Consider the following 21,966-nt stretch of genomic DNA (forward strand, 5'->3'; position numbering starts at 1 on the left):
AAATCCAGCAACGTAGCAGCAGGATGCCACACTGGCAGGCAAACACCAGGAAGGATAGAGACAGAGATCGTGGTCAGAGACGAAAAGCTGAAGAGTTTACTGGGAGAACGACAAAGCAGGTTAGTCAGAGGCAGGCAGATCCGGCAACGGGAATCAATCCAAGGGAAAATGCTGCTTGCATGGAGGCTAAAACAATCTGGCAGTGAGTCTGTGAACCTGCACTCTTCAAAGGACCTCAGTCTCCTCAGTAAGTGAAGACGACTTTGACCCTTCTTGCACTGTCTGTGTTGACAGTCTAGGTGAAACCCAGGTATCCCTGCACGTTCGCCATCTTCCTCCTGAAGTTGATCACCATCTCATTCGCCTTGGTGCCGTTGATGTGAAGGTAGTCGAGATTTCATCAGTCGACAAAATCTGCGATGACCCCCCTGTATGTCTGCTCATTTCCTCCTGATACACATCCGACTGTATCATCAAAAAACTTCTGAAGGTTACAGCTGTCAGTGTTGTCAATATGTGCAACTTTCCACATAATATAATAAATTTAGGGCACTACTCATGCTCTTGAAAGAGGAATGTACAGAGGAATGCCTCACTCACATTCATTACAACTGGTAATAACTCCAACAAAGTGGCTGGGGTCGTGTCGGAAAATGCTGCAATCGTGCATGACTCACCAGAATCCTCGTTTTCAGGTGAAAGTGCCTCATCTTTCAGTGGAGCTGCTCTGAGTGGTTGGCAGTCAAAGACACAATCAGTAATATTAGTCACATGGGTGGTTAAATCAGTTCATTTTTATTTGTGTGAAAGAAGTAAATTGCATTGACATTTTATGTAAAACATTTGTATACAGTAGGAAAACTTGAAAAATCCACCTACACTGTAGTTGTAATTTTCTCTGCCTGTTTTTTTACTGTTTGCACATTAAATCTGAGTTAATAAACTCAGATTTAATCATTTTTTACAGTTTTACACACCCTAATAAACAGCACAGATCATGATTTTCTCTCTCACCATCTAAAAGTTGACCTTTAAAACACTGCAGTTTTTTCAGATTGTGTTGTGTTCGTCAAATGTCACAGCTGCAGCAGAAAGTATGAAGAGCATTCAAGGCCAAACTGACTGATTGAAACACATTATTCATTTGTCTCAGAAACTCTTCATGTCCTTATTTTATCCCTAAAACAACATTAAATAAATGGAGAGGGAAAGATGGTTTAAATAAACATGTTTATTAAGTGATATTCCACAAAACGTATCTAATATTACACACGTAATACACATGTACAAATATTCTAGCAGTTAAAGTTAAAAGAAATAAGACAGATACTTTATTGTCCTTGAAAGGACATTTGTTGCCACAGTCTGTACAAATGCTCACATAAATTCACAAATACACAGATACATTAAACACCGCAACACAAACCCAAAAATAAACATTCAGTATAGCACGTTTTTCACCCGTTTCTCATACGTATACCTTGCATTGGCAGTTACTGGGGTGTTTTGTAAAGAGATGCTAAAACTCCTGTCGTAGCATGCCCATTTCCAGCCCAGGGACCTGTATCTGCGACCGGATTGGAGCAGCATGAAGGATGAGTTGAGGGGGTTGTGTGCTATACTGTGGATTTATTGTTGAGGTCTGAGAGGTTGGAGGTGGGGAGACCAAAGGAGAATGGGTTGTTGTTTTCCTTATTGATGCATATGGGGTTGTATCATTAGATTATGTACAGAAATATGCCATAAAGTTGATGTACAGTATTAGACATTTACATGAATATGAATATGTACAACAAATTAGATTAAAAAACAGGAGCAAGATCAGTCTAAAATATATGTTTAAGCTCACAGCAGCATGTTTTTCAGTGCTGAATAGACTTTGAGTACATAAATATCTATATATTTACAATTTAAATCATTACACACATATAGCAAATTAAATCAGACTAAATACGGTTAGAAAGGCAGAGCTGGTGTGTATTTTTTTTGTTTGTGATGATGACCAGCTGTACAGAGTGTGGCTGTAACTTCGCTGTGAATTCACTCAGCTTCTGTCAGCACGAAGGCTGACAAGATTCATATTACATGTGAAGTGAAGAAGATACCAAGTGTCAATTTTAATCCAACTGAGCAGAAGAAAAGACCGATGGATACGTCGTTTGTGCCTGCTCAACTGAAACAACAATTTAAGAGTAGTTGAGGTCTTGAGGACCGACATTATTTACAGCAGCACCCGGTAAATCTGCCACAATGGTGGAGGTGTGAAAGCGCGGCACTCTGTGTGACATTGTTAGGATGCTTGACCCCTGACCTCTATCCTTTCCTTTTCCTCTCCTCCGGGACAGGAAGTGGTGACACAGGCAGGACAGGAATTTGTTGTGCAATGAGGCGTAAATGAAAGGGTTGTAGCAGGCGGAGCTCATGGCTAACAGGTGGCTCGACACTTGGATGATGTTCACGTAACTCTTGCCCAAGATGGAGAAGTCTGTGTCCACGTCACGGATCAGATTCACCACCTGTAAAGTTAAACTGTGTTAGCAAAAGCATTCATCCAAATCATTTGGTAATAATTTGAAGAATTGATTCCTTTAGGAATTTATTATTTTAAAGGACTAGTTCAATGTTAAGCAAGATATAAATTACGCTTTGTTCATTTAAATGTTCGTTTCAGTCTGAAGATTTCTCGCTTTCTTGCAGAGATTTAAAATATAAATATTACCATCACCATCATCATATCTGTATAGTAAATACTGTATTATAATGCTGCTGTCTGCAAAAAAAACAAAAACATTGACTACAAGACCACTTAAAGTCAACTCATAACCACTATAAATCTGCATGGATGAAACAAAAGAGATCAAATATAAAGATATAACTTGTTAATAATTGAGATTTTGAAGTGCCAGCAGGTGGATTTTGTAATTTCCTCCTGTTTCCATTCTTTCTCCTAAGCTAGGCCAACCAGCTGCTGGCTCCAGTGTCTTCTCATCTAACCCTAATTCTTCTTGTCTGCCTTATATCCCAGATATTCTTGAACACCTCCCCAGAAGGTTATTCTAACAATAACCACCTAGTCTCTGAACCAATAACCACATATCATCTCAGACTTACAGAGGCAAAGAAAATTATTAGTCAAGACTGACATGAGCACGCCTCACACCTCTCCTCCTCTATATTGTGATGGTGTGCACAGTGGGGAGAGGACTGGTTGATTGCGATGGTCTCTGCATTGCCTTTGTCTCTCTAGATCAAACTGTGTGAGTCGTTGGACAGCTCAGGGAGAATCATTGTGACAATCACTAACCCAAACTCTTGCAAGAAAGCAATTAATCAGTCTCTCATGTACCTGTAAGGGGAGCCATGAGAAGGCGAAACAGAGGACGGACACCAGCAGCAGGCAGAAGGTCTTCCTCCTCCTTCTGCCCCATGCAGTCCTTGCAGATCTCATCTCTGGACACGCCGTCAAATCCGACGTGATCCTCTGCTTTAGCTGATAGGATATAGCACAGTAGGAAATAGAGACAGCAAACAGAGGGACGAAGTAGGAGAATAGGAGGATGAAACAGGAGTAGATGAGGCGGCTTTGCTCTTGGCCATCCCAGAACTCCTCACACACGGCCATCTGCAGCCCTGCAGCCTGCAGGTCCAGGTAAACTGTGTGTAGTGCTGTAGGTGTGGATAAAGCCAGAGAAGACAGCCAGATCAGGGTCACCAGACCCAAGCAAAATTGGCACCCTGCTCTTTTGCGGATGGGATAAGCCACAACCACGTACCGATCCACTGCGATGGCCATGAGGGACAGGACTGCTGCGAAGACAGCTGCTGACTGCATTACAGTGACAAAATGACACATGTAGGGGCCAAATACCCATCCACGCTGGTCAAAAGCGTAGGACGCAGTCAAAGGGACGCAGAAGATGCACATGACCAGGTCAACAAGCGCCAGGTTACTAATGAGGAAATTTGTGGTATTGTGTCTTTTCTTGTTGTGCCAGATGAGAAATAGCAGGAGGAGGTTACCGGAGCAGGCAACCAGGACGACGACCGAGTAGAGAGGAATAAAGATGAGCTTCAGGTCATAAAGGAGGTCCAGGCCAGAAAAAGCATTGGCTGAGAGTGAAGAAGTCAAGAAGACGGGTTGAGAGGAGTTGCAGCAGGAGGAAGAGAAGGTGGATGAAGAGTCAGACATGGATGGAGATGAAGAAGAGGCCGGAGTAGAAGAGTTCACCCCGGATCGGTTCAGTGACTTCTCCCAGTCCATAGCTGCAGAAGTCAGAGTGAATAACAAACCATTTAGAATGAAATCAAACCAAATAACCTGTTGCATATGTGAGTCTAATATTTACCCGAGGATTTATCTTCATAATACATACAACTATTGATTGAACCCAAAGTGATATTAACATCATGTTTGGATAAAATAATTAGTGACCTACTTCAAAAATCTCAGTCTCATTAAAAAGCTGAGATAGTCTCCCACAACAATGAACCATCCTTACTTTCATCATCATGACAACATCTGATCCTCCTCTCCTCTTCACTCTGCATCTTTCACCTTATTTCTCTCTTCTCATCTCTTTTCCATCTGACATCTGACTCTTTGTCATATTTCGATAAACATAAAAAAACACCTTTAGGGTCAAACTGAATCTCAGAGACTGTCAACCTGATCATCTGCTGAAACATATGTAAATGTAATCAACATTTAGTTCAACGAGTCAGTTTTTTCTGAGCAAAAAGACATACTCATCGTCTGGCACAGTGCAATCAGATGTCATGAGAAGGCTTGAAAATGGGCATGGGCTGATTTGCTCCACATTTTGCACAGCGACTTAGAAAAGGCATCAGTTTCTCATGTCTGTGACTTAAAGATTTGGTTCATTAAAGAAAACAACATAAAGAGAATGAAGAGAGTTTGAGTAGATTTTCATCTTATTATTTGCACAATAAGATGACGATAAATAACATCTGTCTTCTAAATTAATATATTTTGAGATGGATGGCATCTGACGTTTTTGTCCTCATAACAAAACAACTAATTACACTATGTATCTACATAAATGACAAACAATCAGTATCTACAAGATTAATCCTATCGGATTAAACAAATCTTTATCATCAAATCTGTAAATAAAAAACATTCACTGACCCACAGTAGAGCATGAATAAGTGCTTATTAATGACCCACTTAAGCCGAGCAAGACCTCCTAACCACAGCGTTTATCATAATGTTACTGTATTTCTCTCACTACTTTATCTGAATTTGCAAAGAAATATTGGTTAAATTGTGCTCTTCTCATGCAGAAACAGCTCGTTGCCTCGCTGACCTGAACTTATTAATGATACATTGATTAGCACATAATAGACAAACTGCTCTTTTAAAAAATAGTCTTGAAAAGCATTTTTAAGTTCTTAATACACAAAATACATCTCAGTCTTATTATTAAACAATAATTTCTTCCGTTAGAAATAATATAATGCAAATTTAAGTTATCAGAGTGCATGAATTTTCAAAAAAGTAGAAATTAAAAGAGATAATACCTCAGAAAGATGCTGACATTTTTTAATTGACTTGACCAATCCAGCACCTGTTTGTGTCTTCTGTCTGTAGGGAGTCCCACTATTGTGCAGCCTCACCTCTTCACTGCAGTCCGCTCAGATTCAGAATGAAGAAGTGCGCTCTTTCTTTCTCTCTCTCTCTCACAGCATACAGTGTCTGTTCATGAGAGTGAGTCACCTCCAGTATGATAAGAAAAAAGACAACCACGCTCATGAACAATGAACAATCGTTATAATCTCCACTGATATTTCTCTTGGGAACTATAACAACCATGCCCTGTTTTATGATATCTTTTGTCTGCCATGGACATAATTTTCCTTTAGGGACTTCTAATGTGTCTGCAGGTTTATATAGTCAATTTAAAGTGATCCTGACACATTTTACATTATATATTTTCTTGTTTTCATATAATTTCTCCCACGCTGACTAAAGGTTCTTGTCTCGGGTAGTCCGTGCCCATCCCTGAATCATTTTCAGTGCTGTATGTCAAATTTCCAGTTGTGCAATTCTTTGTAACAAGGACACTTTGTAAAAAAAAAACACACACCCAGAAACCAGCATCAGGGAACAGAGCAAAAATTTAACAATTAGGGGACAAACCATGATCTCTCTCCAGTGGTACAAATCCTAAATATTCATAAAAGTAAAACTAATTTCAAAACTGTGAAATGTCTTGGTGCCAGAGGTACAAAAAGACTAGTGTGACTGTGTGATTCATCAAGTGTGTATCAGTGAAGGGTAATCCAGTGTGAAACTCATTAGCACTGGGCTACTTGAAATTGAACAGAGGGCTGATTGTGATGATAATGAAAATGTCAATGACCTGGAGGACATGAAAAATATTAAGGTTTGGTAAAGGAGTTTTATCATTATTTTATTATTAATTTTATGTTAAGTTGCAATAACCAATACGTTCTTTTGCGATTAAATTCAAGTTTGTTTTAATAGAGCCAAACTGTTCATAAAGTTACAGAGAAATTTCCTGATTTCGAACAGTAGTCTTACTTATCACCATGGTCATGAAATCTGAAATGTTTCATGTCAGTTTAGTCATTTCCTATTACTGCTGCCTTTGAACACATAGAATAAAATTTAAAAAATGTATGCATTATACATAATTATACAACCAAAAACATTTTTTTGTTGAAAATTTCCACATTTTATTCATTTTCCACTACAAACATTGTGCAAATGTTTACTGGTGTCATGTTATAGCCCAAGATCTCCAGTAAAAAAAAACAACAAGAATAAATCAATGAATTTACATGTACAGTATATACAATTTACATTTTTATTACTTATGCATATTTAAATGTCATCAATATTCATTTCTGAGTGTTTTTACTGTCAGTCATCCAAACAGTCTCATAGGATGCCTTTTTTTTCTTTGTACTGATCTCAACACTGACGGGGACAACATTGTCCAGAGTGACTCTACACAGCTGGGCCTCCTCCAAGACGGTTGGGTGGTTCTCACGCTGTCTCAAGCCGTTTGTCGCTGCAATATCTGCAAAGTAATAAAACAGTGTGCTGTACCAGCTCAGGGTCTTATGGCGGATGCTGTAGTACTGGATAAGCTTTTCTGATAAATCGACACCTCCCATGTGTCAACAAATACAACTCCCAGATATCTAGGCTTTACTAGGGACGTTGCATAAAGCAGCCCAACTTCTAAAGGAAAAGTCGACATTATTCTGGTCTAAAGGTAGCTCCACTCCTACAGTTTACCAACACAGTAAGCTTGAAGCCTCATTTGGTATCTTGCTCATCAACATGATGTTTTATCCTTGATGAAAATGGGTCCTTTTGGAGGTAGAGAAGTCATGGTCCTTGCTTTTTGTCATTTTCTGCATCCTAGTTGGGGTCACTTGTGTCAGATTTCTAGGATATCACCCAAAACCTGATACGGGTTGTCGGTATGACAGGAAATAACACAGAGAAGATTGAGCTTTGGAAGCTCTATAAATATAAACTAATATATACAAAAATTAGTCAGGAACTATTTGACTGATTATATTTGAAGATTAACCATCAAAGTGAAATATGTCATTATAGCGATGACATTTAGGGTTACTTAAGCTCATTTTCTCAGGGGACATCACAGGTGGGGTTGTTAATTAACAACAGAGGTGGTGATTACATTTTAATCGAGCATGGGTGTCAATCAAATTTCAATTTCCTGCCATTCAGAGCTTCATACTATTATTTGACATCACAACTAACCTATTACCACAAATCTAGAGTTAGCAAGTCACCAATATAATCACTAAAATGTTAATTCAAGGTTCAAATTGTTATTTTACAATACAGGATTGCACAATGAAATGCAGTTGAAGCCCCGTCCACACTATACGAAACAAACATTACAAAAAAAATATTTAATAGAATAAAACAATAAAACAGGCAATACATTGGATAGACTATATCTAGGTACCACTAAAAGAAGGGATAAAAAGGAAAAATAAATTGCATTGTGCATATATATACCCATATACATGTACACACAAAAGAATTTATACAGTATGTGCCATATCAGTGTAATATTCATAACAGCTATAGTGCAAATACAACTACACTTTGGTTATAGTGGGAATGAGTGTAAAAAATGGTAGTGATATAGTGATGTGCATAACAGGTATAAAGGAAGGTTTCATGTAAAAAACTTTAAGAGAGAGTAATTTACTGACGGTGGAGTGTAGAGGATGAGTTTAGGAGTTTCAGAGCCTGAGGAAAGAAGTTGCTCTCTAATCTGGTGATACAACGACTTCTGTTCTGTATCACTTGTCAGACAGCAACAGGGTGAACAGGCTCTATGGGTATTGTCTATAAGTATTGTTTTTTAGTATTCATTGGCCTCTGTGCACCTTACCTCACTGTTATTACTGATGTTTGATAGATACCAGTGACGTTTTGGTTTTAATCACCCATTGCCGAGCCTTCCTGTCCTGGGTAGAGCACTATACTAGTTTGTAATGTTTCCATTGTTTCACAGGAATGTTACCTTACATTTCCACAAGAAGTTCAGCCTTTGCTTTCTTTGTAATGCTCATTCAGGACCAAATCAGTTCACCTGTCTCCACCTCCTTTTTCCTAAAATCAATCAGTTCCTTGGGTTTGCTGACACTGAGCAGTGGGTTTTTGTCTCGGCACTCTGCAAAGATGTTTATCTCCTCCTGATATGAACACTCATCACTGTTTGGAGTCTGAGGAATGTTTGAGGATTGCAATAGTGGGCGTACACAGTGAACAGGATGGGGCTAAGCATACAGCCCTGAGGGTCTCCAGTTTTGGGCACTAGAGTATGGAGAGTTTGTCTAAGTTTGATGAAACCAGTTTCATGGGGGAGATGTGTTAAATGCTGACCTGAAATCAATCAAACAGCATTCTGATGTAGGTTCAGGGGGGTAGGTGGAGGGCAGTGGAGATGGCATCCTTTCTGGCTGACTGGGAACCTCTAAGCACTTCATAAGAATGGGGTTGAATGCAACAGGGCAGTAAACAACACGCTGTAGGGCTTATCTTGAAGCAGGTGGGAACACTCTCTGTGACACTGATATGTTGTAGATGTCAGTAGTAACATCAGTTAACTGGCAGGCACATGCTCTTAGTATATAGCCAGGGATTTTAATCAGGCCCAGCAGCTTACGTATATTCCCTCGCAGGAGGATCCTTCTCACATCCACTGTGGATGAGACTTAGTGGCCGGTCCTCTGGAGGCAGAGCAGACTTGAAAGATGACTCTTTGTTGAAGAGATCAAACTGAGCATAGAAGGCTCACCTGGCAGCATGACCACACACGTGCTAGATCCTGCTTTTGTAGCCTGTCTGGATCGACTGTCTCGTGTTTTTGGTGTAAAGGTCACTCGCTAGAGGTGCTGTATGTGTCCTTGTCACCTCATTGAAAGGTGGATTTTTTTGGATGAGGATAGGGCTCACACCTATGCTTTCATCCAGACTTTCTTGTTGGGGCTATGGCTTGACCCGAGATGTTGTGGTGGATCCAATCTTAGTAAAAGTGTGGGCACAGCAGTCTCTGATTTCCCATGTCTTCCCCAAGTCTTATTTTGTCCATTTTATTTTCCTATTACCGGAAATTAGCTAAGAGTAGGCTGGGGAATTGTAATATTCATCCTCCAGAATAAGTGAAATGAAGTCCACTTTATTATGTCAAGCTGCGAAGTGGCAGAATTTGTTCTCCACCTGAAAGAAAAATTAGAACAAACGTTGTTTTACGTGTGTTCATTCAATTGGTTTCACACTTTTAGTCCGCTGGGTCTCAGAAGATAGACTGGCTGGCTAATCAAGGGGTTCCCAAAGGTTTTCATGTCCAGGTCTCCAACTGAAACTGAAATTGATTAACATTAGATGAATGAAGCCATGGTTGCTGTTATTCAAATGAACTCTACTTTTCCCAGGGGGAATTGATTTAATTCAGAATAACACTCCATTGCCAAATTATTAGATAAATCTTGCTGAAACTAATTTAATGCAACAGCCCTGCAAAAAATCTTTACTTTGTGGAGGTTATAATATTCAGTCTTTGCTGAATCTGAAGGATGACCAGGACAAATAGCACATAAGGTTTGTTAAAAGGAAGATTTTCCTTACCATCATCGCCAAGTGGTTGCTCATGGTGGGAACTGTCTATGTAAATAATATTGTGTGCAATCTAGACCTGTTCTATATGGAAAGTGTCATGAGATAGCGTATGTAGCATTTGGCACTATATAAATAAAAAATAATTGAAATTTTAAATTTAACTGAATGATAATACTATTGTTTTTTTTCCCTGTATTGACTCTCAATTAATCCAAGGAGTACTCCCACATGTCTTTTTAATGTTATGTTTACATATGAAAAGCCAAAAGTATTACAGTGTCTTTCGTTTTTTCAGTTTCAAACAATGGTGCCGAGAAGGCCAACAGGCCAGTAGCAACCATTACTCCTGAACTTTGTCTCCATTAATGTCATCTGATGACAGAGGACTTGCATGCCAGCTGGTTTCCAGTACACTGGCATCTTTCTGACAGAATAGAAGTGTCAACAAGTAGAAAAAAATACCTAAAAAATATCTAAAATATGCCAATATATATATGTTATGTTAAAGGTTCAATATGTTCTGAAAATCTATTGGCTATCTTTGGTTACAGTTAGTTAGTTGGCCCCTAGTTTGTGTCACTCTTGGCTGGCAGAAAGCAGTTATTAGATGGACACCTTTGCTTTCCACAAATAACTCCTTTAACTGTTCTGATCTTTGTTTTTGCAGACAGTTTCTTAGTTCATAACTAAGTTCAGTCCTAACTTCAACTCAGCTTAACCCTAGTTTGTTATTATATTGTATACCTGTGAGGGCCTTCATTTACATAATGCATTACTTTTCCCCTGACCCAAAATGATTACAACAAAATATACTCTAAACAGTCAGATATGCAGATATGTCCTTATTCCGAAGGTCTTTTCAACAAAGAAAGGTTCACACCAAGATAAAAGAGAATGCACATACACAGTTTGGTTATAATTGCATTTTAGATGTAAATGGTAATGGACTTTTATTTATTTTATTTTATTTCTATTTCTCAAAATCGCTTTTACAGCTCTTGTCACATTCACAAACACATTCATAGTGCAGAGGTTGCAATGCATCTGCTCATCAGGAGCACTACAGCTATCCAAAGCACTTAGACTGACGTCACAGCCATCGGCAGCAATTTGAGTTTCAGTATTTTGCTCAAAAGACACCTTAACTTGGCTGGTTATTGAACCGGTGATTACTAGACAACATGAACTACAGCTGCCCCGTGTTGTTCAGATATCTAGCTATAACAGTGCCTCGTTTCAGATAACAAACAGACAAATAAACTGTACCCATTCTACTTGTCTTTATTGAAACATGGGTAAAACTTCACAAGTAATAAACACAACAAAAATAAAGATGTTACACATTATGTTACAATACTTTCAGGAATATATTCCTCCTCTAGATGTTACAATTTAAAAAAAAACAGAAAAATAATGTCTCTGCAAGATAATTCATTGTTTCTGTCATCAGGGTCTAATTTACAACATGATACCGCATGTGGTCCTTCATTAGCCTTTGCATTTGTATTTAAAGTAGAGAGCCATTCTTATAACCAATATAATGGGAGTCAGTATATAAACTAGATGCACATTCTGCTGTTACAGGAAAAACAAGTCTAATTTCATGTCTTTATTATATTTTTTTCCATGGTGTCATTTGCAGAAGAGATGAATAGACAGGACAAAACACGTGCAACTGAATAAGTAATTAACACTCAGTTGCTGGGGATACAGAAGATGATGACAGGCTATAATTGCCTCTTTGACCATTGTTAACAAAAGCTTTGGCCAAAATACTAACAATACTCCCCCCGCAGCTCAAAATGAGCAGCAGGGGGAGGGGTAAGAAGTCACCCCTACCAAATGCACGGCGAAAGAGTTCTTCTTTTAGAGTTAGTGATTGAAATACTCATTTCTCTGGGCTGTGAGCGTCGTCTTCCTCTGGGTTGTGTTTCTCTCCCTCTGTCTCCTCTTCGCTCTGTGTTTTGTTTGGTTCAGCTGCTTCCTTACTCTGAGACGGCCTCAGGAGATACTCCAGCTCCTCTGTGCTGATGGCCACCTTCTCGGGAATCAGCCACCTCTTAAAGTGTTCAAGAGCACTGCGGAAGAGAGATACACAAAATGTCAAAAAGGTATTAAGATGAGGAGCGGCCCAATTTAAACCCCCCTCCGGGAGACATGATATCCTTTTGCATATTTGGAGGATACTACAGCACATCAGATGGAGTTATTCTATCTGAAGTTACAAATAATATAATGTCAGTAAGCTGCTGTATGTGTGTGTAACAGCATAATCTACCTCCCATCCTACCTCTCATCCATGTCACCGCCTTGGAAGAGCTCTGAGGTCTGGGCGTCGTGCAGAAATCTATCCCAGCATTCTTTCTTAGCTTGAGACAAGGAGCGCAACATGTCCCTGGACGTCACATCACTGGACTGGCCCTTTAGTTTCTTCAGGCGGTTCTCTGCACCAAAATGTAGACCAGAAAAACACTATTTTAAATCTTAAATCAAAATGTTCATGTACATTTATGAATGGCGGATCAGAGGCAGCCACTTCTACCTTTGACAGAGAACATATAGCCACACACACACACACGTCTCTCAATACACCATGCCTTACTCGCCAAATTTTGTATATTTTGCCATTATCAAGGTGGTGTTGTCATTTCTGCTCTTCATATACTGTCATATACTATTATCAATTCATCATTCAATTTGAGGATTGTTTTCACAAACAAATCAAGTTTCTAATCTATCTAGTCTAGTCTAAAATGTCCTAATAACTGATTATGAAAATACACTTTTTTTCTCTTCAGCTATGTCAGAGTTATTAGTGATGAATCAGAGATACTAGGTATGCAAAATGACTATTAGTAGTAAAAAAAAACAAAAGAAATGCAATCTAATACACTGTAATCTTGACGATGCTGAACATATAAAACTTTAAAGTATTAGTGTGAAGGATTTAGTGACATCTAGTGGTATAGATTGCAGCCCCTCTCGACAAATCCTCCTGTTCCACGTATGAAGTAAAAAACTACAGTGGCAGCAAAACATAAAAGGCCCCATCTATAAACAGTTCTTAGTTTGTCCATTCTGAGCTACTGTAGAAACGCTGCAGTTCAACATAGCAGACACCGTCAGCATCTGCAGATATCAAAGGCTCCTTCTAGGATAACATAAAATAACAATTCTTATTTGCAGAAATAAGAATACAGGACAGATAGATAGCTAAAAATCTATCATATACTCTAAATAGAGCCATCTTAATCTCACACACTGGACCTTTAAGTTATATATATAAAAAAATACAAAACATTCAACATTATGGGTTTTTTGTTTCATTTGTGGTCACTTAAATCTCTCTTGCAGGTTTCCCCACAGATTTTTATAGCAGAGGTGAGCCACCTTACCTGGAATAAACATCCAGAAAAGAGATTTAATGAATTTTTAGACCATTATGCACCACACCTACAAGGCAAACCTCACCGGCTTCACAATCTACTAAACCATTTCCTGAGGGAAACTGTCCTCTGCACTTCTTTTTCCTATTGCAGAGTGGATATAGTATTCTGTAAAAGATCATTGTAGTGTTCTGTTGTTTATCCAGTATTTTGGGTGATTTATAAATACGTTTGTTGCCAAATCCTGTCCATACTGCCATATTACCATACTTATATTTATTATACTAATAACTCAGTTTACACTGTGCCATATTGATGTCTTTTAGCTTGTATATATTTGTAGATTTGTATATTTTTATTTTATTTATTTAATTTTTACATCTTTTACTTATATTTTAGATTTCATGTTTATGCTGTTTGGGATAAGAGGGAAACGACATTTCAATACTCCGTATGTCCTGTACATATAGGAGCATTGACAATAAAGTTGACTTGACTTGAAGTTAGAAAATGACAAATCAATGGACTCCCATGTGGGGAAACCTAAACAAACCTCAGATACAACACGGCTGAAGGCAGAAGAAAACATTAAGGAAATAAAGCATGTGATCTCCCATTGAACATGACTGAGAATGACGTTTTATGGATGTTATAATCAGGTTGATGGGGGTTAAGAAAGCTAAATGTGCCATGAGGCCTACAGTCAGGAAAGTCTGAAAGAGGCTGGAGGATCTCTACCTAAACTGGCTATGTAGATCTCAGAGTCCTCCATGGGTTCCCACTTGGCGCTGCTGGTACTGGAGCTGGCGTTTGTCCCATTTGTCTGTCCATTGACAACCTGCACCCCGACCTGTGCCGCAGGCAGGAAGGAGTCTTTAAACTCGGTGTTGTTCTCCGGAGCTGCCTCAGCTCGCACCTCCGGCAGACTGGAGCAGATTTCGGACCACAGCTCCCCGCTGGACCGGACCTCCTGACCCTCGAAGTCGTCAACCATCGCGGTGCACTGACGAACAGATGTCAACATCAGTTTCCAACAGCGGGTTAGCAATCAGAGCTTCATCTTCATCAACATACTGCAGCTAAAGTGCAGTCTAACCAAGTGTGTTGCCTATTGTTGTGCGTTTAAAACGTTTTTCCATCGTGATACAAGCCGGATTTGTCTTACCTGTGCAGAAATCTCACCAGATAATGTAAAAATTTAAAGAATGAGGATTAGCCTCGCTAGCTATCTGTGTCCATGATAGTACAATCTTTAAACTAACGCCTGTCCGCTTCCTTATTTTACGGTGATGTGATTGGACGCTTTGACTGTCCATCAAACCTGCTTCGCGATGTGATTGGTTCCTTACGGCTTCACGTTGGAGCGGACGCATCTAATTGGCCAGGCGCTGTGGACGTTTGTGTCTCAGCTGGAAGAAAGGAAGGTGGCGGACTGAGAAGGTAAACAAGCTCTGCTGACCTCTGCTCAGTTGTTTTTATTCGTGAGTTTTGTGCCTGTTTGAAGAGCTCACACAACTGTGTGGCGATATTATCTGTTCATAGTGTGACGTTAACTTGTTATGACAGCTGTTAACCGACTCGCTCGCTTCAATTTCACACGTGAATAATTTATTTACCACGTTTAGCTCAAAGCTGTCACATTCAATGCCACATCAGACTATTCAATGCATGTCATAGTTATGTGTGTTGCACTCGTCATGTCACTGCAGGGAGATCCAGTGTAGGAGATGCGAGCAGCGTTGCGTCTGGCAGTAGTGGCAGTACCCATGGGTTTGCTGCTGTCCCGGACCATGGCGTGGATGTCCAGCGGCAAAACACATCCAGAGCTCATCAGCAGACTGAGGGGTAATGGGCTGATGTCAGGGACTTTGATATTTCTCACAAATAATTTGAGTGTGACAGATGATGGTTTTATGCTTTAAAAATGTCTACAGTCATAGATTAGATTAGATTAGATATGCTTTATTAATCCTACCACGGGGAAATTTACTTGTTACAGCAGCAGAGGAAAGTGTAGCATACACTACATAATTAGAAAAAAGTAGAAAAGGCACACACAAAAAAACACAATAAACAGACAGAAATATCTATAACCTACACAATGAACACGAAAAACAATCAACCTTCAAAACAGACAAGTACTGAGGATAAAAAATGGCATGATATATAAAAAGAGTATTGTAATGTAAAGTGACCATAGTGTAAGAAATATTGCTAAGAAGAAAGTGACCGTGATGCAAATAATAATATTATTGCAAGAGTAGTGATCATAATATAAATAATATTACAAAAGAAAGTGACCATGATATAAATAATAATATGGGTCATGTGGGTTGTGTGCATTAATGACTTCACTGAAAGAAATGTGGAGGATAATTTAACACAAAATTTAAATTACATGGAAAAAAATGAAAATAATATAGTATTATTTTGTATTGCTGACATATACTGGCATATTTACATGTTTTCTTCAAAAACTAGATATTGAAATGACAAATGGATACTGTGAAATGGCCATTTAAAATTGGAAAATGAAACTCCATCTGTCCATCCATTTTCTGTAACCACTTATCATCCCAGCTGACTTAGGATGAGAGGCGGCGTACATCCTGGACAAGTTGCCAGTTCATCACAGGGAAACAAACAGCCATTCACATTCACACCTACGCTTTGCAAGTTTGTGTCACTGATTTACCTATTTAGTACATGTCTTTGGATTGTGGGAGGAAGCCGGAGTACCTGGAGTGAACCCACGCAGACACAAAGTGAAACTCAAATGAAAAATAGGAAAGTGCCTAACTTTAAAGCTGAAATGCAAACGTTTATATTTAAATGTGTAATGGAAAATTAAAACCCTTCATGTTGAAAAATATGAAGGGAAACACAAATCAATGGGGAAAAAGACTTAAACGTCACACGGCTCATCCTGCACACATTAATTTTCCAGCTCAGTTCAGTGTCACTTGACTTGTCTTTTCTCCTCCAGATCATGGTGTGATCCGTAACGACCGAGTGTTTGATGCCATGCTGGCTACAGACAGAGGGCTCTACTCCACATACTATCCTTATGCAGACTCCCCTCAGTCCATAGGTATTCATTCCAGTCACTCTTTATACATGCACTTGTCCCTCAGTATGGTAACACATATTTGAGTGAATACCGTAGTGTAATGGCTGTTTCAAGAGCACAGTGAATCTGTGTTGTGATATCCTTATTGCAGGCTACAGGGCGACCATCAGTGCACCCCACATGGTGAGTAACATACACTGAACTGAGATGTGAGCACATATTTTAGGATGAGCTATAAAATTTATGAACATTTATGATGTTTTTTGGCAGCATGCACATGCTTTGGAGCTGTTAAGTGACAAACTAACTGAAGGGGCATCTGCTTTAGATGTGGGTTCAGGAAGTGGATATCTCACTGCCTGCTTTGCAAGGATGGTAAATTCTATATAAATATTTCTTACCATACACGTTACTGACTTGCTGTTTTTCAGTGCAATAGCTGAATTTTTCTGTTGTTTGTAGACAGGACCCAGCGGTAGAGTGGTTGGCATTGAACACATTGAGGAACTGGTTCAAATGTCGATAAAAAATGTGCAAGCTGACGATCCAGAACTGCTTACCTCTGGGCGAATCAAACTTGTAGGTGAGTCAGGATGCGTCAGAGTCATGCCACTTTTCAAGTTTAAATGTTGCACAGTTATAAAAGACTATAAAAGTCACACCTCTCTGTCCACAGTGGGAGACGGAAGGCTCGGCTTCCCGGACGGAGCACCATATGATGCCATTCATGTTGGTGCAGCTGCAGCTACTATTCCTAAAGCTGTAAGGACATTTGCTTTTACTCTTGTGAAAATAGAATAGGGAAGACTTAGAATAAGAGAAACAGTGCACTCAATGAGTTAAGGTTAAAACATATTGCAGTATATCTACAGTAGTCAAGTGAATCTTAAACAGTCAGAGGTCTCTAAAAATAATTTTCTAAAGTGCTGAAAGCTGTGAGGAAAACTGAGCCGTAGGACTACACTGACTCACTGTACCTCTTGAACTTCACATCATGTAAAATTTCTGTTTTCTCTCCTCTGTCTGTTAAAGCTCTTGGAGCAGTTGAAGCCTGGTGGGCGGTTGGTTCTCCCAGTGGGGCCCGATGGTGGCAGTCAGGTGTTAGAACAGTATGATCGGCAGGGTGATGGGACCTTTCTCAAGAAAGCTTTGATGGGAGTGGTTTATGTCCCCCTCACTGACAAGAGACGCCAGTGGCCTGGGTATTGCATGAAAACACCTATAATCTATCATTTTAATCCCAAAATCAGTAAAGGAAAAACACTATATACTGACAAAAACATGCACACCATTTTTGAGCATTACCTCCATCAGGTGCCTGTAATCTTGTGTGTTTTATGCAGTTATGAGTCACATCCACCTACATCCTGTAGCTTGTTCCTGATCATATCCATGCTATCCATCTCTTCCCAGAGGTGAGCTCTGACTGCAGTGTGGTTGCCCCTGCAGGAGGTGGCGTTGGTGCTGCATCTCCGGGGCCCCATAGCACTCCTCGTGGCTTCACTGAGTCCCAGACTTAATGGCCACCTTCCCCGCTGGGTTGTCACCTAGCAACGTACAAGGAGGATCTCGTTCTGTTTGCCCGACCAGATTGTCTTCCAAGAGTGCTAAATCAGTGAGTGACTTAATGAGTAACCACCGCTGGACTGATGACTTTACCCCCAGAATCTTTGAAGTCAGTTTAAGTAATTCGCTGCATTATTTATGGATAAGTTAGTGACGTTCAGCAATGAGAAAAAGACCTACAGGTAGGTGTTGTGGAAAATCTAGATGAATGGTGAATTTGAATTTGTACAAGCCAAGAAATCTAAATGAATTCATCAAATTAACAAAGCAATATATATTTTGGAGTAATAACTTCTTCTTACTAGCTTCATATACTGTATGTGTAGGATATGTCCTATTAACATTTTGTTACTGTAGAGCAGGTAATACATTGTGCCAAAAATGATTCATTGAGCACTTAATTTTTTTGAATCTACACAAATACTGAATCTTGTGTAGACTTTATCAATAAAATCTACTAACTGGATACCATTGTCTTATTTTTTCTACTGAATATTAATGTTAAGGGTCAGGGAGAGCTACAGGAAGAACAAGGAAGGAATGTTTCATATTTTTAAATGAGAGTATGAGACAGAATTTAATAATCTTCTAATCAAAAACAAGAAAATGTTATCGTCTGCAGAAGGAGACATCATTATTTCAAGGTCCAGTGGCAGATTTAGAGGATGCTTTACAGAATATGGTAGAAATGTAATATAACAATTGTGTATAATCACCTGAAAATCAGGTTTTTGATACCTTAGAATGAGACTTTAATATCTTCAGGCACTACATGTCCTCTTTCACTGAATTTGCATTTGCATCATCCATCAGTTTCTGAAAAACTCAAAATCTGTGCAAGTAGCCACTGCATTGGGTAGTCCTGCCTCTGCCGCTTCTAAAAATGATGAGGATCTGAGGCTGGCTGAATGATGCCTGGGTGCTCAAACAATCTGTAACAGCACCTACCTGTCAATCAAAGCGTCCATGTTGATAATTATGCATAACTTTAAGCCTTAATATAATTTTAACATGAGTTTTTAAAAAATCAGACGCAGTACAGTTGTCATGATCAAAGTAATTAGCTATAGAGACCAAAACTGTTTTTTGTTTTTTTTGTAGCAGGCTGTAAACATGTTTATTTCTGCTGTGAAGTTGGACATTTTAACATGGGGACTTACGGAGATTGACTTGTTCTGTAACCAGCCTCAAGTGGACGTTTGAGGGACTGCACTTCCACAGCCTCATATTAGTTTATTTACACTGGCATAATCTTCTAACACCTAATACAGAGTGCTGCCATCCACATGATGTAGCATCAAATCAAACTAAATAATCATTATTGACGATTTATTGCGATAATGCCACGTTAATGAGGTGATGTGCACTTAAAAATATATTTAAAAGAAGAAGAGACTGTATGGTTTGACGGTTTGAACTACACGTAGTCCTGATTGGACTACACTTTGACGTCATCACGGCGCGCCTGTAACGAGAAAGCCCTCTAATGCACGTGAGCTCGGCGGTTAGAGGTCTGTTTAGATGTAATGTGCTCTCGAGACCGGTTAACAGATGTGTAATTAATAAAATAACACACCACATCAGCTCGTCTTGTAAAGTTTATCGTCAGTTTCGGTGTCAGCAGAGCAGCTTGACGATGGAGCAGGCAGCCGTCGCCGCTGAGGCAACCCCGGTGGAGGTGAAGCAGGCGTCAGAAACCGGGAAACGCAAAAGCGAAGAGCCGGATCGACCTGAGACAAGCGGCCAGGGGAAGAGGCGCAGAGGGACGGGAGGGAAGAAACAGCGTCCGGGCGAGAGATACGTCCCCCCGCCGCAGAAGCGGAACCCCGGGGTCAGCTTCAACCAGGAACACTTCGACGAGACCTCCTACTACTTTGAAGGTGGCCTGCGCAAAGTGTGTCCGTACTACTTTGACTTTAAAACTTACTGCAAAGGTCGGTGGGTTGGGAAGACCCTCCTGGAGGTCTTCAAGACTGAGTTCAGATCCGAGTCCATAGAGTATTACCAGAGGGCTGCCAAAGAGGGTCGCATCCGGCTGAATGAGACCATCGTGGAGGACCTGTCTGTGGTGCTCAGGGTCAGTGTCACCTGTACATGTTTGACTTTATGTCTGAGGTGTTTCTTGATATTAAAAACTTTATCTCGATACTCTAATCTGGTGGATTAAGACATGTTATGTGATGCAATCTTCCCTACAGAATAATGACCACATGAGGAACACCGTGCACCGCCACGAGCCCCCTGTAGTCGGCCGACCCTTGGAGATTCTGGCGGATGATGGCGAAGTGCTTGTGGTCGACAAACCCGCCTCCATCCCGGTCCACCCATGTGGGCGCTTCCGCCACAACACAGTGATTTTCATCCTGGGCAATGAGCGGGGCATCTCTGAGCTCCACACGGTCCACAGACTGGACAGGCTCACCTCGGGAGTGCTGCTGTTTGCCAGGACACTGGAGACCTCACAGAAACTGGACCAGTTGGTGCGAGACAGGCAGGTATGTTCAGGTTGGCGTGGTTTTAAGTTTTCACTAAAAAAAAAGATTTTATTCTGTAGTGTGTATCATCTTTGTGTGTATACTTTGTGCTTTCCAACAGCTTGAAAAAGAGTATGTGTGCCGAGTACACGGGGAGTTTCCAGAAGGTGAGCTGATCTGTGAAGAGCCCATCCTGGTCGTTTCCTTTAAAATCGGGCTCTGTCGAGTTAACCCGAAAGGAAAGGAGTGCAGGACCGTCTTCCAGAGACTTAGCTTTAACGGTAAAACCAGTGTTGTTCGCTGTTTGCCCCTGACTGGCCGTACACACCAGATCAGGGTTCACCTCCAATACCTGGGCTTCCCTATCCTCAATGATCCCATCTATGGGTCTTCAGTCTGGGGTCCTGACATGGGTAAGGGGGGACTGGTAGGAAAGAGTAATGAGGAGCTGCTGCAGGCTCTGGTAGAGGAACATCGCTCTAAGGAAAGCCTTCACCTGTTGGATATTCCAGATGATGGGATTAGGATTGAACAAGAAGCAGAGAAAAGCAAGACGTCTGAGAAAGCAGATGGATTAGAAGAAACCTCTGAACCTAAGAAAAGTGAAGAAAGTCATCAGACACAGGAGACGACAAGCAGTGAGACGGTGAATAAAGCAAGTCAGAGCTGCACAGACCTGAACACTGACATTACCTCACTCAAACCTCCAATCAAATCCAACGGAAGTCAAACAGAAATAACTGACACGACTCATAAAAGTCCTCCAGGGAACAGAGACCACCTGTGCAGTGAATGTAAGCTTGTGCGACCAGATCCCACAGAGAAGGAGCTCATCATGTATCTCCATGCGTTACGCTACAAAGGACCTGATTTTGAATACTCTACACGTTTACCCGATTGGGCCAAAGAGGACTGGACGGAAACTGATTAGATGAAGACCGCCGATGACTCTTAGGTCACTGCCTTCATGCATGTTTTGCAGACATTTAAAAGTATGAGCAGAAATATTTAAGAGGTTTTGCTCTGAGGCAGTTTTTTGATTTTGCTGTGATAATTCTTGAGCAACTTCCGAAGGCGGCATAAAACGCCATAATCTTTTTAAGTATATGCTATTTCCACCAGAATATGATTTTCCTTTGGCTCCAAGCTGTTTATCCCCTTAAACTCAAATATGAATTCTCATTTTACTTTGTGAAAACTGTTTTTATGTCGAGAAAATAGTTTTAATTTAATTTCATCCTTTAAGCCTGTAATCCGTCTGGGACTCCAACCAAGATTTGAAATAAATTGAAGTCCAAAGTCTGCAGGAAA

At 40.2% G+C, this 21,966-nt stretch overlaps 4 protein-coding genes across 7 annotated transcripts; 2 read left to right on the forward strand and 2 right to left on the reverse strand.

Annotated features, from left to right (window-relative positions):
• Positions 1-1,974: 1,974 nt before the first annotated feature.
• prlh2r (prolactin releasing hormone 2 receptor) lies at positions 1,975-5,650 on the reverse strand. 2 transcript variants are annotated; one of them, XM_027275173.1, is made up of 3 exons: positions 5,542-5,650; positions 3,347-4,263; positions 1,975-2,516 (listed from the first exon to the last, which is right to left on the reverse strand). In XM_027275173.1, exons 2-3 carry the CDS (start codon positions 4,259-4,261, stop codon positions 2,187-2,189), a joined length of 1,245 nt encoding a protein of 414 aa, XP_027130974.1. In that variant the 5' UTR covers positions 4,262-4,263; positions 5,542-5,650; the 3' UTR covers positions 1,975-2,186. The 2 variants fall into 2 exon arrangements, with proteins under 2 accessions (XP_027130974.1, XP_010732488.3); XM_010734186.3 differs by lacking the exon at positions 5,542-5,650 and having other exon boundaries at positions 3,347-4,460.
• A 5,774-nt stretch (positions 5,651-11,424) lies between these two features.
• On the reverse strand, positions 11,425-14,836 carry ccdc32 (coiled-coil domain containing 32). The gene is made up of 4 exons (XM_010734140.3): positions 14,711-14,836; positions 14,284-14,548; positions 12,450-12,603; positions 11,425-12,237 (listed from the first exon to the last, which is right to left on the reverse strand). Exons 2-4 carry the CDS (start codon positions 14,537-14,539, stop codon positions 12,048-12,050), a joined length of 600 nt encoding a protein of 199 aa, XP_010732442.3. The 5' UTR covers positions 14,540-14,548; positions 14,711-14,836; the 3' UTR covers positions 11,425-12,047.
• pcmtl (l-isoaspartyl protein carboxyl methyltransferase, like) lies at positions 14,537-18,647 on the forward strand. 3 transcript variants are annotated; one of them, XM_010734141.3, is made up of 10 exons: positions 14,537-14,585; positions 14,931-14,985; positions 15,255-15,390; positions 16,532-16,636; positions 16,767-16,798; positions 16,886-16,990; positions 17,078-17,198; positions 17,292-17,377; positions 17,648-17,817; positions 18,065-18,647. In XM_010734141.3, the coding sequence occupies exons 3-10, from the start codon at positions 15,273-15,275 to the stop codon at positions 18,099-18,101; spliced, it is 774 nt and encodes a 257-aa protein (XP_010732443.3). In that variant the 5' UTR covers positions 14,537-14,585; positions 14,931-14,985; positions 15,255-15,272; the 3' UTR covers positions 18,102-18,647. The 3 variants fall into 3 exon arrangements, with proteins under 3 accessions (XP_010732443.3, XP_027130963.1, XP_027130962.1); XM_027275162.1 differs by lacking the exon at positions 14,537-14,585 and having other exon boundaries at positions 14,844-14,985; positions 18,029-18,647; XM_027275161.1 differs by lacking the exon at positions 14,537-14,585 and having other exon boundaries at positions 14,875-15,026.
• Positions 18,648-19,577: 930 nt separating this feature from the next.
• rpusd2 (RNA pseudouridine synthase domain containing 2) lies at positions 19,578-21,954 on the forward strand. Its single transcript, XM_010734145.3, has 3 exons — positions 19,578-20,258; positions 20,380-20,676; positions 20,777-21,954. Exons 1-3 carry the CDS (start codon positions 19,668-19,670, stop codon positions 21,584-21,586), a joined length of 1,698 nt encoding a protein of 565 aa, XP_010732447.3. The 5' UTR covers positions 19,578-19,667; the 3' UTR covers positions 21,587-21,954.
• The last annotated feature ends 12 nt before the right edge of the window (positions 21,955-21,966 follow it).

Source organism: Larimichthys crocea, chromosome XXIV, assembly GCF_000972845.2.
Source record: "Larimichthys crocea isolate SSNF chromosome XXIV, L_crocea_2.0, whole genome shotgun sequence".
Classification (NCBI taxonomy): Eukaryota; Metazoa; Chordata; class Actinopteri; family Sciaenidae; genus Larimichthys; species Larimichthys crocea.

Excerpts from the sequence above, each read along its gene's own strand:
- prlh2r (XM_010734186.3), bottom strand. The coding sequence starts at position 4,327 with ATGCAACAGGTTATTTGGTTTGATTTCATTCTAAATGGTTTGTTATTC. Across the intron at positions 2,517-3,346 it reads TCTCATGGCTCCCCTTACAG|GTGGTGAATCTGATCCGTGA; the intron begins GTACATGAGAGA and ends TTAACTTTACAG.
- ccdc32 (XM_010734140.3), bottom strand. The coding sequence starts at position 14,539 with ATGGTTGACGACTTCGAGGGTCAGGAGGTCCGGTCCAGCGGGGAGCTG. Across the intron at positions 12,604-14,283 it reads GATCTACATAGCCAGTTTAG|AGAACCGCCTGAAGAAACTA; the intron begins GTAGAGATCCTC and ends ATTTTGGTGCAG. Across the intron at positions 12,238-12,449 it reads GGCGGTGACATGGATGAGAG|TGCTCTTGAACACTTTAAGA; the intron begins GTAGGATGGGAG and ends TCTCTTCCGCAG.
- pcmtl (XM_010734141.3), top strand. The coding sequence starts at position 15,273 with ATGCGAGCAGCGTTGCGTCTGGCAGTAGTGGCAGTACCCATGGGTTTG. Across the intron at positions 16,991-17,077 it reads CTGCCTGCTTTGCAAGGATG|ACAGGACCCAGCGGTAGAGT; the intron begins GTAAATTCTATA and ends TGTTGTTTGTAG. Across the intron at positions 17,378-17,647 it reads CAGCTACTATTCCTAAAGCT|CTCTTGGAGCAGTTGAAGCC; the intron begins GTAAGGACATTT and ends TGTCTGTTAAAG.
- rpusd2 (XM_010734145.3), top strand. The coding sequence starts at position 19,668 with ATGCACGTGAGCTCGGCGGTTAGAGGTCTGTTTAGATGTAATGTGCTC. Across the intron at positions 20,259-20,379 it reads ACCTGTCTGTGGTGCTCAGG|AATAATGACCACATGAGGAA; the intron begins GTCAGTGTCACC and ends TCTTCCCTACAG. Across the intron at positions 20,677-20,776 it reads AGTTGGTGCGAGACAGGCAG|CTTGAAAAAGAGTATGTGTG; the intron begins GTATGTTCAGGT and ends GCTTTCCAACAG.